General features: G+C 45.4%; 1 protein-coding gene across 2 annotated transcripts in view; it reads left to right on the top strand.

Moving 5' to 3' along the window:
* Positions 1–15,441, top strand: part of ADAMTS17 (ADAM metallopeptidase with thrombospondin type 1 motif 17) — a 327,885-nt gene that overhangs the window by 224,161 nt on the left and 88,283 nt on the right. The window contains exons 15-17 of one of the 2 annotated variants that reach the window (XM_053581836.1): positions 5,237–5,357; positions 10,225–10,293; positions 14,792–14,872. In XM_053581836.1, coding sequence (XP_053437811.1) covers positions 5,237–5,357; positions 10,225–10,293; positions 14,792–14,872 — 271 coding nt within the window. The remainder of the gene's footprint in view (positions 1–5,236; positions 5,358–10,224; positions 10,294–14,791; positions 14,873–15,441) is intronic. The other variant, XM_053581837.1, reaches the window with a different exon arrangement.

The raw sequence follows: 15,441 nt of genomic DNA, 5'->3' as shown, positions 1-15,441 counted from the left end.
CACACTACTTAAAAATCACTGCTCTAGAGATTGGTATATGTAAAGAAGGAAAGAAGATAGTGTCATAGTGAGACCAAGTAGAGGACTGGTCGAGAGCTATGAACAGGGTGGCATGGCATGCCTCGCAGATGAGATGGCATTTGAGGAAAAACCAGCCTGGCAGAGAGTTGGGAGAGAGAGCTCCAGGCAGAAAGAAGAGTTAGGCTGGTACATTCCAAGAAGGCAGGAGGCTGAGGGCTGGTCCACAGGGCACAGAGGAGAAGGGGGCTGGATTTTACTCTGAGTATGAGGGTGGAGGGACATGATCCTGGTGATGGAGAATCCAACTCTGGTGAGGTCTCAGGGGATCCCAGGAAGTCAGTTAAGAAGCTGTGCTGGTTGGCTCAGCACCCGTAACACAGTGGTTACGGCGCCAGCCACAAACACTGAGGCTGGGGGGTTCAAACCCAGACCAGGCCAGCTAAACAACAATGATAGCTACAACAAAAAATAGCCAGACCTTGTGGCAGGCGCCTGTAGCCCCACCTACTCGGGAAGCTGAGGCAAGAGAATCGCTTAAGCCCAAGAGTTTGAGGTTGTTGTGAGCTGTGACGCCACAGCACTCTACTGAGGGTGACATAATGAGACTGTTGCAAAAAAATAAGAAGCTGTGCTGGCCACTCATCTAGCTGAGAGGTGAGAGTTTGCTCACAGAAGTGAGGCTGGGAAATGGTTGGATTCCATGTGTGTTTGGAGAGGAAGGAAGGAAAGCTGAGATTTCAAGTAGTTGATGAGATTATGGGGAAGGTCTTTAATCCCTAAGTGTGGACATTTCGGCGAGGTAGGGGGGTTCTACGGCCACAGATCTTATCAAGTGAAGATGAATCTGGCATGAGGCAGGGAGAAAAATAATTCAGTAGTTCATGTCCTGAGTAAGAAGAGGCTAAACCACCTGAGTGAGGTCAGGAGCATGGAGAAGAGACAGACACTAGAAGTTTTCAGGAAAAAGACAACAGACTTGGCAACTAACTGGGTGTGTCAAGAAGAAGAGTCAAAATTGACTCGGAGGTTTCAGGCCTGTGTGTCAGGTCCAGCGTGTGGGCAGCAGGGGTCCAACTAGAGTTAAGAAGTCAGGAGGGAGCGGAGAAGTTGGCCCATCACATCCAATGTCCAGGAGGAAGTCCAGGGAGGTTGCCCATCAGAGGCTCAGCAGTGTCAGCCAGGTTAGGGAGGGTAGAATTGGATTTAAGGGTTGCCTGCACTGGCCAGAGTGGTGGTTGAAGTCCAAGGAGAAAGTAAAATTGCCAAGAAAATGAAAGAGGAGCAGAGGGAGCCGAGAGCCCTCAGGGAGCTGCCTGCTTTCAGAGAGTGCAGAAGGCAAGGGAGGACGGAGGAACGGTGTGAGGGGCTGCGAGAGGATCAGCCAGGAGCCACCCAGAGGCCCGCCCCGCCCTGGTGTCCGTGGCCTCTTCACGCACATGCTCTGGGGTGTCCGCTTGGCCCCACATTGGCACCTTTGGGTGTTACATACCATTATTTCCAGGTGGGGACATAACGCACATCTAGGGACTGTGCTTTGGATGAATGAACATACAGTAGAACCTTGATAGCTACCCACCTCCCTACACTGACCACCTCCTTAGGCCGACCTGATTTTCATAGACCATGTCCATATGTTTACCAGTTCGTTATAGTCCCTTGGGTAGTAAACTCACAGAGGTTTGGCTATATTTCAAACAACTGAAGACTGACTGTCTATACACAATGGCAGATGCTACACAGTGAAAGGTCAAAGTTGAGGATGGAGAAGTGGTCACTTGATATCATGACCAGAGGCCTGATTGTTACCGGGAGTCTTAAGGAGGGGCAAAATTCTGGGGATCAAATCCAGGACTCAGATCATTGAACACTAATATTTCCCACTTCTGGGAAAAATAGCCTCACTGCCCATGGCCATCCTGGGCCCTCCTCCAGCTCACAGGTGTCAGTGCTAAAGCTTTTCTAACTACCCTGTTTCCCCGAAAATAAGACAGTGTCTTATTTTAAGGTGTGCTCCCAAAGATGTGCTAGGTCTTATTTTCAGGGGATGTCTTATCTTTCCTATAAGTAGGTCTTATTTTCGGAGGATGTCTTATTTTCGGGGAAACAGCGTACGTTGTGCATGTTTCCCAGGAACTATCTGGACCAAAAAAACCTGGTGCTTTCCCACCCGGTTCCATTCCATCCTGTGTCTTTGATTATCACGGCATCATCATCCCCTTGGTCACACATGCCCTGACATAGCCAATGGCACAACACTCACACCAGCAGATGCTAACCAAGAACTTTGAGGCTGCTTTGAAAGTTCAGAAATGGTAGATAAGAATTCCTAGTGTAGATCCAAGCTAAGGATCACCAGGATAATGCAGGGAGACTTCAAAGCATTTATTGCATGGAGTTTCCTTGGGTTTGGTCATCTTGTTCTCTCGGAACACCCCTAAGTACAATCACTAATGCTCCTCCAACGTTCAGAATTGATTACTTCAATTGTATCCTCTGGCAGCCTCTAATTTGAAAAAAATCCCAGTCCCTGCCAAGAACATTACAGTCCCTGCTCGCGCGGACTATAGATTTACTGCTGTTCAGATGAGGACGCCCCTGCCTTCCCTGCATCCAGATGTAGACGGCACCTAAGATCATGTCCGACGGGGCAGGCAGAGCCCAGGAACCTGTGCTGGCCCTGGTGACAGGCAAGATGAACAGAAAGGGCAACCCTGTGCTTGTCCCTGTCTGTACCTGACCCAAAAGGTGCTCTTCAGTGGGGCTGGGGGAAGCTGTCAGTACAAGTGGAATGTTGACTCAGAGCCCCCAGAAGCTGTCTAATTGGGAAACCCTGATGGAGGTACAGGACAGCAAAGCAGGAGTAAAGCCAGAGACTTACTACTGCTGACGAGGGTTTTTAAATAAGAGGAAGCCAGTAGAGGGAACATGTAGATTTGAGAGGACCTGGGAGAGATGGGAAGGCCCGGGCGGGCTGAGCAGGTGATGGCTCCTGTCATTTCATATTGAGCAGTTTTACAGCAGCCAGCTAGCAGTCCGGGTCAGGAATCTAGGCAGCCCCTGCAGCCAGCTCTAGTTTCCAGGTGCCTTGGCACAGCCAGTGGCCCCTCCAGGTCACAGTTAGGTGCTCTGCCCTGGCAAAGTATCACAGTTGGTTGCCATCCATGTCTTGATGTGTCACCCAACTCTATCCAGCTGCCATTTAATTTGTTCCTCTCCATGGCCTCCTTGCCTGGCCTCCTCTGGCCACTAAAACCTCCAAGTTTTCCCTTTTCTGTTTTTGTGCTAACTTTGAGCAAGTTCAGTCTTCTCTTTTTCAGTTTTCATAGTGGTCATCTTTAGACTAAATTTACTTGGTTCTTAGAATATCTTAAAGGTTTTACAGAGCTATGTCCAGTTCTACTGTTGTTTTTAGACACATAGTAGTAATTTCTCATTGAATCTTTCCCAAAGAGATGAAAGGACCTTAAGAGATGAGACTTAGGTCCTAATAGTCCCCAAACATAGGGCTATTAACTGCAAAGAACATTCCTCTGTTCCTTGTGCCCTAGTGCCAGGGTTCCCATGCCCTTGTGTGTGACCCCAGGCCAACAGCATCAGCATTGGTGGGGACTTATTAGAAACAAATTCTCGGGCACCCTCAGACCTCCTGAATCAGGAACTCTGTGTTTTAGTAAATGGAAAGCTTAATTCTGAGACCCGCTGCCGTAAGGAGGCAGAGGATTCTGATCATGCTGGGGAGCTCTGGGCTGGGTATTTGCCTCCGGAGACCCAAGTTCAGCCACCTATGCTCTGAATCCTGCCTGCAGGTGGGAGTGGGCATGAAAGGGAGGCACATTGCTTGTTCCCATCCAGACTTCACATTAAAGAGGTAAATCACCTCTGCCTGGCTCACTGTGGCTCCTGATTTCCAGCTGGAGAGTGCTTTGTAGGCTGTAGCCTACAAAAGGGGCAGTGGGAAAAAGCCAGTTCTTGTTCTGGAAGTATTCACTTCAGGGAGAAAAACATGGAGAGCATTTAGGCAATTTAATAAATAAACACTTGCTGTTTACTATAACATGAACTTATTTTGTAAGGTACAAAATTCTCATGCTTTTTTTTTTTTAGAGTGAAAATAAGTATTAGGTGGCGCCTGTGGCTCAGTGAGTGGGGCACTGGCCCCACATACCAAGGATGGCGGATTCAAACCCAGCTGCGGCCAAACTGCAACAAAAAAATAGCCGAGCATTGTGGTGGGTGCCGGTAGTAACAGTTACCCGGGAGGCTGAGGCAAGAGAATCACCTAAGCCCAGGAGCTGGAGGTTGCTGTGAGCTCTGATGCCACAGTACTCTACCGAGTAGAGTAGAGTAGACAAAGTAAAACTTTGTCTCTAAAAAATTAAATAAATAAGTATTCAAAACCTCTTTCTACTTTTCATGAAAATTAGGCAGCACCTCCTAGACCCACCTAGGGTAGAAGCTCTCTCCTCTGTTCCTAGACATGACTTGTTGAAAAGCTGTGATGTCACAGGACTCTACTGAGGGTGACAAAATAAGACTATCTCAAATAAAGAAAAAAACTGCAGGCTCAGAAAGGGCTCTGTTCAAGGTTGTTGTTTTTGAGATAGTCTCACTCTGTCACCCTGGATAGAGTACTGTGTTATGATAGCTCACAAAAACCTCAGAGATGGGGGCTTTTGTGGACTAGGTCTTCTTACTGAAAAATATGGGTCCCAGTCCTGTCTGAGTGGCCTCTGGGCTTCCCTACCTCAGTAGGGAGGTCTACGGTTTCTATTGTATGTTCTGAGACTACTGGTTGTTTTGACCAAGATACAGGTAACCCATGCAGCCCCATGGAGAATGCTGATCACGTGAAATTATGGCTACACCAGCTGGTATAAGGGATCAGGCTTCACCTCGCCACCCAGGGTCTCTGCTCCAGGCAGCCAGGACTTCAGGCCTCGGGTGATTTCCGTCACATTTGTCTTCATGGGCTCCCTCCTGCAGAACAAATATCAAAAAACATACTAGATAACTACCTGAGTGTAAAGACGAGTAAAATCCAGTCCAGATTCTATTCATTTATTTCTCTTCTGATTTTCAAAGGAGTTAAAATATTTTCTTAGGCCTCTGGGCACCACATCTGCCAGACTTCCTGGAGAAGTCAGCCTTGCAGGGCAGTATCTTTAAAACCCTCTGAGTCTTAAACACAGAATAACCCAGCCGTCTTCTTCTTTAGAAAATTGGCTGCGATGGCATTATCGGGTCTGCAGCCAAGGAAGACCGGTGCGGAGTCTGCAGCGGGGACGGCAAGACCTGCCGCGTGGTAAAGGGCGACTTCAGCCACTCCCGGGGGACGGGTGAGTGTCAGGCCCAGAGGGCTGTTACAGCTGCAGGACAGCCCACGTGCACCGCATATTTCCTTTGCCCACAGGCTGCTGATAATGCCCTTCCCTGCATTCCGTGTGTAAGTGCTAGATGACAATGGCTAGGTGGCCTGGTGCTTCAGTTTCATTTCTTAAAGAAGGACATTTTAGCAAGAATCATGTTTGCAAGTACTTAGAATTGAATAGTTTGCTTATGAAACCGTTCATGGGCTCAGAGCTCAGCCCAAGGTCCATGAATCAGCAGTAACTGGCCTGGCCACAGTGCTCAGAAAAGGTGGCCGAGACACTTTGCCAAGTTACTTCTACCTATCGATGAAAAGGTTTGCTCTGTTTCTGAACTTTCAAACTTTCATCCAAGTAGAATAACATGTATATCCATCATGCACTTCTAAACTGTGCATGAAACTGTATGATCCAGAAAGCCTCAGCTGCCTCTGCTGTCTGCAACTCCAGAGTAATTGGAATCTCCTAGTATTAAAAGTACATTCCCTTAGCACTGTCCCCAACCAGGTGCCAGCGTTCAGTCTCTGCCTGCACCATCTTAGCTGTTGGCAGCTTTGAAATAGTTTTCTGATCTCTCCTGAAGGACACCAGCTTATGAAATCTCCAGAAGCACCTGTGGTTGCTACTTAATGAGGAAAGCGGGAGGCAGGCAGAACAGCAGGGGGTGAGCCCTGAGGCTGTAGTAAGTGTCCCAACGCCAAGCATCCTGCAGGAACTCTTGTTGGGTTTAACTGAGCTGATAGCTTCTGTTTTCATTTCCACAAACTGCTTTGCACAGAAGCTTTTCAGTTCAGTCCCATTCAACAAGAGAACAGAGCCTCCCTGCCCCACAGGACAGCCCTGTTCTCAATCTTCCTAATGCCATGATGTATTTTCATTGTTAACAAAGGGGTCGCGACCCACAGGTTGAGAACTGCTGCAGTAGACTAAGACAGAGGGAAGAAGTCTGCAGTCGTTCCCCTCCTCCTCTTCTCCATATGGGTAGAAAACTTTGTCTAGATAAAGAAATGTCCTTCTAGATACCTGTGGAAAGGGCACCCTGTGGCAAAAACATTTTGTAGGACCTTATGAAAGCAAAGGCAGAGATAACTCCAAATACAAAATTAAATTTAAAAAGGAAACTGCAGGGCGGCGCCTGTGGCTCAAGGAGTAGGGTGCTGGTCCCATATGCCGGAGGTAGCAGGTTCAAACCCAGCCCTGGCCAAAAACCACAAAAAAAAAAAAAAAAGGAAACTGCAGCGAGTTTAAGACCAGCCTGAACTAGAGTGAGACTCCATCTCTAAAAATAATAGCCGAGCACTTTGGTGGGCCCGAGTAGCTGGGAGGCTGAGGCAAGAGGATCACTTGAATCTAAGAGTTTGAGGTTGCTGTGAGCTGTGATGTCACAGGACTCTACAGAGGGTGACAAAATAAGACTGTATCTCAAATAAAGAAAAAAACTGCAGGCTCAGAAAGGGCTCTTTTCAAGGTTGTTGTTTTTGAGACAGTCTCACTCTGTCACCCTGGATAGAGTACTGTGTTATGATAGCTCACAGAAACCTCAAACTCTTGGGATCAGATCAAGTGATCCTTCTGCCTTGGCCTCCCAAGCAGCTGGGCCTGCCACAACACCGGCTGTTTGGGGGGTTTATTTTTCTTTATTTAGAGCAGTGGTTCTCAACCTGTGGGTTGCCACCCCTTTGTAACAATGAAAATACATCACGGTATTAGGAAGGTTGAAAACCACTGATTTAGAGAGATGGGGTCTCGCTCTTGCTCAGGCTGGTCTCAAACTCCTGAGCTCATGCCATCCACACACCTCAACCTCCCAGAATGCTAGGATTACAGGCATGAGCCAAAGTGCCTGGCCTGGTTGCAGGGTTTTAAAGATATGTGCCTAGTAAGCAAAATACAGTGCTTAGGTATGAATGTGTGTCTGCTGTGTGGCTCCTGAAATAATGGAAAAAGATAATGCCGGAGAATGTTGGTTTGGGGACAATGCCCTTTGGAGTTACGCAGTCCAGTAAAGCAGCCATTGTCCCCTTGAGTCTTTTCAAATTGAAATTATAATTAAAATTAGGCCAACTGAGGCATCTGTTTCTCCATCCCAATAGCTGCTCTGCCAGTGCTCTATTGCCACACCTGGCTCTTAGCTCCCGTGTTGGACAGCACAGGTAGAGAATGTTCCCATCATCACTTTAGGCTCTCTCAGACAGCATAGCTCTGGAATCTTGATCATTTCTTCTACTGTAGAACCTCTGTAAGTTGACCACCCAAGGGACTGTAACTGGTCAAAATTTGGAGGTGGTCAACATAAGGAACTAGGCCTACTGTACTGATACGTACGTGTGGTGCATGTCTGGTATGTGGAAATTAGGTCAACTTGCGGTGGTCAGTGCAGGGAGATGGTCAACTATGGAGTCCGGCTTTATTCACTCCAACATCTCTGATGCCATTTGTTCTATTGATATCCCAGATCTTGAGTCCCCATGAGACTCTGACCTTTCCTATTGTGGCTGTGCTGATGTTGGGAATAAAACTTCTGCAGTAGAAGAGGGGTTACTATAAATATTTGGAGTTTTTTTGTTTGTTTGTTTGTTTTTGTTTTTCTTTAATGGAAGCATTTAGAAGGCTTTGTTTAAATTGAGTCTTGTGCCAAGCTCCAGGAAACAGCACTGACTACAATTACACAGCTATGCCCACCCCTGCCCCCTGGACAGTTCTGCAGAATGCCACACACCTGGGAAAGTCTCCACTAAAAGCAACAAAGCAGCTCACTTTTGAGACAACCCTCATTTGGGGCAAAAGTTTTCTCCTTTTCCCAGGTTCTGATCTTGTTCATTCTGGCCCTTGGTGATGGGCTGGTGGATCCATCATCCAGCCATCCATAGCAGCAGCCTCTTCTCCTGCCCTCTCCTTTCCCTTCTCTGTTCCCCACCCCCAGGCTGGGTTCCATCCATCCATGGAATATGCAGCCTTCCTCCTGGTGAGGTCAGTCTTCTGTGTCTCTGGCAGCAGGTCCTCCATGGAAGGACAGATCACATAAGAAGCCCCCTTGGGGTAGCTAGGCCCCCTACTGGCTTGCAGCTGAGTGTGCAGAGACACAGAAGCCTTAGAAAACCTTCAGAGAAAGATGAGCTCATGTTAGTCTCACCTCCCTGTAAGTGTTCTATCTTTCTGAGCAGTTACCGCTTCTCACACGTTCATTTGAAAGTACACTGGGAGGCCACGGTGGGTGGATTGCCTGACCTCAGGAGTTTGAGACCAGCCTGAGCAAGAGCAAGACCCCATCTCTAAAATTAACCAGGTGTGGCAGGTGCCCATAGTCCCAGCTACTCAGGAGGCTGAGGCAAGAGGATCGCTTGGGCCCGAGAGTTGGAGGTTGCTGTGAATGAATGAATGAATGAATCTCTTAGTGCTGTTTCATGAAGCACTAAGCCATCACATCTTCTGACATATCTGAATGTACATACCGAGGTACCAGGAAAGGCTCACCCAGTAAACACTTATTCAGCAGGACTACATTTTAAGCACTAAGTATACAGAAATCAAAGTTACTTGTCATCTCATTGGTCACAGTCGGGAGAAGTGACCCCCAGGCAAAGAGGCTGAGTCCATGTAAGTGTGAGGTGAAGGCACCTCTGGTGGGGGAACTATGGGGCCCCAGTTCTAAGGGGAGTACCTCACCCCGGCCTGGGGTTAGATGAGGGTGGCCGCCAGCCCTAAAGGACATGTAGAAGCAAACTGGAGGGGTACAAGGGGTAGGTGAAAGGCATGACAGGCTGGCAGAGAGACACGTATGCTTACCACACCCAGTGTGGAAATCACATAAAGCCCCCAGCTCATGGAGCAGCTTGGTGACTCCACCTGCAGCTGGGTGGATTCACTGAGCATGTCAGTTTAGATAGGAAGGGAACTTTCATCCCTTAAGGGTGCATATCAAAGGGAAACACCATACCAGAGATAAGATGGAATCAAATGCAGGATTTTTGCCCAATTATATGAAGTCTTAACCCCAGCCTACACACCCCTGGGTCCTCTTACCCAAAGTTCTTGAGGCAGGAATCCAGGGAAGACCCACACAGGGCAGAGTAGCCCAGCCCAGCCCAGTAAGAAGCCCCGGGTTTCCCCACCACATACTGAGAGGTCCCAGTGCCGTGCCAGGGTGAGGAATGTGTCCTGAGGGTGGGGTGTTTATCATTGCCCAGCCTGTTGCCTTTCAATTGTGAACAAATTAGGTCGTCAGCTATTCCTTTGCAGAAAGAATCTACTCAAACTGGCTGCCATATTGTTTCTCTGATGGATGACTTTGAAATGCTCAAGTTTGGTTGGGTTGAGACATGGGGTTATTTGAACTCAGTAATTTGAAAGTTCTTGATATGCTTCATTTACTTTTTAAATTATCATTTTAACATTACTAGTTTTACTCCATTCTGCTCCTGGATACTAAAAAGGTGACTGGTCCGTCTCTAGGTATCTGGCACCCATGGACAACCAGGTCACACCTGGATTGAAGTCTCTACCAAGAACCAACCAAGCTGCCTGTGGGCTCAGAACCCATTTACTCTTTGTTCTTAAAGAGAACCCAATTCTTAATAGAAACGGTGACATAATTTATCCCTTTTGAATGTGGATAGATCCATGTGTTATATATGATTCAGTTAATTACCCTTGGAAATCCCTACCTCCTTCTTTGTGTCCGTGTCCTCTGTAGCTCTGGGTCATGACTGTCCCAGAAGAAAAGTCTCTGTTACGTGATGATGACACTAAGGGAGGCTTCCTTACACTGGGATTAAGGATGACAATGTCGGTTCCTGCATTGTACACACAAACCAATTACAGCATTTCTTTTTCTCAGTGAAGAATAATCTTTGTACGAAGGTGTCCACATGTGTGATGGCAAAGACTATTCCGAAGTGTTTCTCATGTAAGATGTTTGGATGTTACATGTTGTCCCAGTGGTGACGTGCTTGGTATGGGGCTCTCACCTGGCTTTCATGCCTGCATGTCTTCTAAGTAAAATCAATGGAACGAGCCATGCGTGAAGCCATGGATAAACGCAGAGGCCATTTATTTGCCTATATATAACTGATGTTCAAGCCTGATTGCCAAAAAGGAAAACTGTAGAATAAAACCACATTTATTTTTTATTTCTATTTATTTGTTTGGAGACAGGGTTTCACTCTGTTGCCTGGACTAGAGTGTCCTCATAGCTCACTATGGCCTTTAACTCCTGGGCTCAAGTGATCTTCTTGCCTCAGCCTCCCAAGTAGCTGGGATTTCAGGCACCCACCACCACACTCAGTGGCTAATTTTTCTTCTTTTTCTTTGTAGAGACAGTATTTGGCTCTGGAGTTCGAGCCAGGGTGATCTGATCTCCAACTCCTGGCCTCAAGCAATCCTTCTGCCTCAGCCTCTCAAAGTGCTAGGATTTACAGGCATGAGCCACTGTGCTCAGTAAAACCAGTTTTAAAGAAATAAAAGATAAAGAGTCTTGGGATCAAGGGGCCAGGTAAAAATATGCTTTAGTGTGCCAGGGGTAAGTTTTTGTTCTTTTCAACCATGTCTGGCACTTTGGCAGAAAATGCTAAAACATGCCAGAAATTCACCGTTCTCCAAAGGGAAGTTTCCATATTATAGGATTTCCCTGTGGGCAGAGGAGACCCTGGTAACTCCCTTCTGATCTCCATGCTGGAGGTGAAGGCTATGGCCTTGATTTGACCCGTCTAATTGAGTTCTTTCAGTTAGGCCCAGGAATGGCCTGTAAGAGAAACCGTAAGGTAGTAATATTCTCATGAACAACTTTTGTAAAAAGATACATGAATGTACACAAAAATATTTCTAAACATTTTACTATCTATTTATGTAAAAAGAACTTTGGTTCTTTGTTTCTGTTTTTTGTTTTTTAATGTTTGATACAGTCTAAGGAAGGGTCCAATATGCATAGCCAGGGGTTTACCCCTAATCCATCATAGTACCTTATTGGCTCAATGCTTCTCTTTCAAAGATTGCTAATGATAATAAAAACTCAAGGAAAAATATGACCCCTAGATCATCTAAAAAAAGGTCTACTTGGAAAATTCAAGCAAAATAATTTCATAGGAAAATGTGCTCATGGCCTGGTAATAGGAATTATTGAGGAGATTTAATGCATGTTAAAGGCTAGCATCTGGTAGTTCCTTCTAACTACTAGTCCTTTGGGCAGAAATGTTATGTTGTCCTAGAACCACGGCAAAGGCATTGCGTTTTATCCATGGCTTCCTCTTGAATTAGATCATGTTCCTCTAACTGGATTTCTCCTGCTTGGTGGCTGAGGCTAGAATGAAAAATTACTCCAAAGATAAAGTCTTGCTGCCTTACCTAAAATGTGGGTCTGTGTAAATTCTGACAGTAAATCCTCCTTTTTAAAAAAGTCTATTCATGTCTAGTCAATGTGGTGGTATCTGGTGTCTGTGTCATGGCAGCCCTGAGGGATGCCAAGGTGCTTTGGGGCTTGGTCTTGGGGCTCTCTCCCTTCCTGTTCTCTTTCCACACCAGCCTCAGGGGGAGTTTTGCATTCTGGGTCAGAGCAGGGACTGGAAGACAGTTTGTTAAAGCCAAGTTTTCTTGGTTTGTGGACAGAGGACCTGGGGCATGACTGTCCAGTCCTCATTCTAAGGACTTTCTTTTTAATTGATTCCTTCTTTATCATGAGCAGAGAAGCTTACCTTAGAAAGAAAGGTTAGCAGTGTCCATGTGCACCAATGGCTGTCCTGTCCTAAGCTGTCACCCAAGAGCTTCAGTTGGGCTGCGGGTCTGCCCTGAGCTCCATGTAGTTCATAGGCATCTCCATCCAAGGATACATGAGAAAAGACAGAAAACAGATGCCTTTTCAATGCTGCAATTTGTGCCAAAGTCAGGCTTAAAAATAGACCTGGTGACCATGCATCAGCTGCAAATGTACCTTGCTGTGGAATATAGAAAATTCTCTGATCAGGGCCCAGGCTCTCCATCTATTGCCTCGGATTCTGTGGACTGGTGACGCTAACACCAAGGCTTGTTTGTCACAAAATTAGAAGATTTTCCTTAACAATAGCTTCCTTTAAAGAGTAAGTTGAGCTCCACAAGCAGACCTTTTTCCCAAGTGTATTTTATACATTAAATAGAAAATAAATATAATGTTAGCAAATAACTCAGCAGCACATTAAAACAATAGTATGCTATGGCCAAGCAAGATTTATTCTGCGACTGTAAAGATGATTTGATATTAGAAAATATATTACTATAATCATGCTATTAATAAAGCAAGACTAGAGCAAGAGGAAAGTAAAATAATTATGCACTTAGATGCCAAAAGAAGTATATGGTGCAATTCAACCCGCATTCCTAACAAAATTCTTTAATGTGATAATAAATGTATACTTTAGTATAATTACATTATATATAAAGCATATTATGTACAAGATATCCTTACACTTTCTATATATTACTATAAATAATCCTAAATCCACACGATATTCAACAGCAAAATAAGCATTCCAATCATAATAAGAAACAAAATAAGGATGTGTATTCTTATTTTACCAGTAATATTTAACATTTTTGTGGTGGTATTCAGCAATACATTTAGAAAAGAAAAATAAGTCTACAGCCATACCACCCTGAATGCACCTGATTTCATCTGTAAGCAGGGTCAATCCTGGTTAGCAACTGGGTGGGAGAAAAGAAAATAAGCCCATAAATATTTCAAAAGAAAGCTGCTGTTATGATAGATATTATTATATTATGATATTGTTTATCTTGAAACTATTACAAATGTCAAGAGAATTCAATTAAGTCGACTAATAAATTAAAATCAATAGCACTTCTTTGTACAAATTAATGAACAGTTGTAAGATAAAATATAAGAAGTGATTCAGGAGATTGATTTGATTTGCTCTAGGAAGCATCAAGTTATACAAACAGGGTAAAGCATAAAAATGATAATAATAATGATGATGCCCATGCCTTGGAACGTTATAGTGAAACTGCAGGACACCAAAGAATACCTTTCAGACAGAGAGAAAGGTCATTTAAGACAAAATGATATTTTGAATGATGGCTGCTTTTTCAATGATGGAAACTAGAAGATAGTGGCTATATTTCAAGTATTGAAGGAAAATAGAAATCAGTTTAGACTCAAATATCCAAAAATACCATCTCTCAAAGCCAAGAGTGAAATAAATAAACAACCAAGAGAACTAGAACTACACTGAAAGGGGCCTCTCAGGGACTTAAGAAAAAAGAAAAAACTATCCCAAAAGAATAATCTGCTATGTGGGATAAGATGGGAAGAAAAAGATGGTAACCATTTATAGAAAGTTAAGCAAGCTCCATGTATATAAAATAACAATATTATCTTTTTAAAAAACAAAGCTAAGCTCCTAACCCACCTAAGCCATGCTGAGTGAGTATGATTATAGTTAAACTTCTTAGGGTCTTCCTACTGGTTGAGAGAAAAACAATCTGACGATCCCATTAGATGCATTAGATTGATTGACTTGAATACCTCTTCATAACAAAAGCTTTTAACACACTGGGATAAAAGAAAACGTCCTTCACCTGAGAAGTGACATCTATCACATTCTCACAGTAAGCAAGAAATGACCCAGGGTTGTGTTAAGGCAGTACTATAGTTTTTCAGAAGGTATGTGGCTTAGTTTCTGCTATCATGAATATCCCATGGATGTTGGGGGAAGTTCAAAACAGAGAGCAAAAGAACCTCCAGCAGACCAATGAGCCCAGGGCCACTCTTCATTCACTGGGAGTACCAGGCCATGTCAGTTTGCTGGGTAGACACAACAAAGTGCCACAAACTAGGACAACAGCCGTCTTTCAGTTCTAGAGGTGAGAAGTCTGAGATAAAGCTTTTGTCAGGGTTGAGTCTTTCTGAGGGTGATAAGAATCTGTCCCTAACCTCTGGTGGTTTGCGGCCTACCTCTGGCATTCCCAAGCTTGTAGAAGCAGCACCCCATCTTTGCCTTCGTGGTGTCATGGCATTCTCCCTGTGTGCACATCTGGGTCCAGATTTCCCTTTTCCCCCCTTCCTACCCGATTCCAATGTGACCTCATCTTAACTAAATACACCCACAGTGGTCCCATTGTCAAATAATCTTAGTCTGAAGTGCTGGTGGTTAGGATGTCAACATCTGGATTTGTGGGAGGGGGACACAATTCACCCCCTACCACATGCAAATAGTGCCGTCTGGAAGTTGGGCAGCCAGGAGTTCTAGCCACAGAAGAGCATTCTCTCTTAGTTGACTCTTATTTATTTCAGAGCTGTACCTGCACAATCTCTGAAGCCACCTCTGTGGGAGCGTGGTAGGCAGACTTTGGGGGGGGCTGCGGCATAGGGCTCTGGTCCAGGATGGAGGTGGGGCTCACCGGCTTGTCTTTTGTTGCTGCAGGTTACATCGAAGCCACTGTCATTCCTGCTGGGGCTCGGAGGATCCGGGTGGTGGAGGATAAACCCGCTCACAGTTTTCTGGGTAAAACAAAAATGAATGACTCAACATTTATGTGCTGAGAATTGATTTTGATGATCAGTCTGATAAATTTTCTTTTGCATCATTCTCTCGGGTTATAGCCAGTTTTACACCTATATTTTCATGGTAATAACATGAGGACTTAGAGTGGAGCAGCGCTGTCAAATTTGGGCAATGTGCAGCTACCCCCAGAGTGGACTGGGGGTGGGGATTGGTGGGCCCAACAGCTTGGGGGCAGGGAGGAAGATGACAGGAGAGTGAAGGAAGTTATGAGGAATTAGCGTAGAGTTAGTCACCCACAGTAACCCCCAGAGAGCCCAGAGCATGTTTATCTTAAGCAGCATGAGCCCACTGGACAACTCGCAAGGAGACTTGTAGGCTGTCCATGGCTCTGGGGGCATCTTCTTAGCCAGGAAAAGAACAAAGCCCTGAATCTGATGGACGCCCAGGACACTGATGCTCAGGAAGGTCTGTGCATCCCAGACTCTTGGTGGCCAACTCCACTGATGTGAAGCACAGACACTTGCATCTTTCTGTGGACTTGGGTTCCCTGCCTTCCACAGCACCATGGA

This window comes from Nycticebus coucang, chromosome 2 (assembly GCF_027406575.1).
Source record: "Nycticebus coucang isolate mNycCou1 chromosome 2, mNycCou1.pri, whole genome shotgun sequence".
In the NCBI taxonomy this organism is placed as follows: Eukaryota; Metazoa; Chordata; class Mammalia; order Primates; family Lorisidae; genus Nycticebus; species Nycticebus coucang.
Note: the sequence above shows the minus strand (reverse complement) of the source record. Positions and strands in the feature narration are given on the sequence as shown.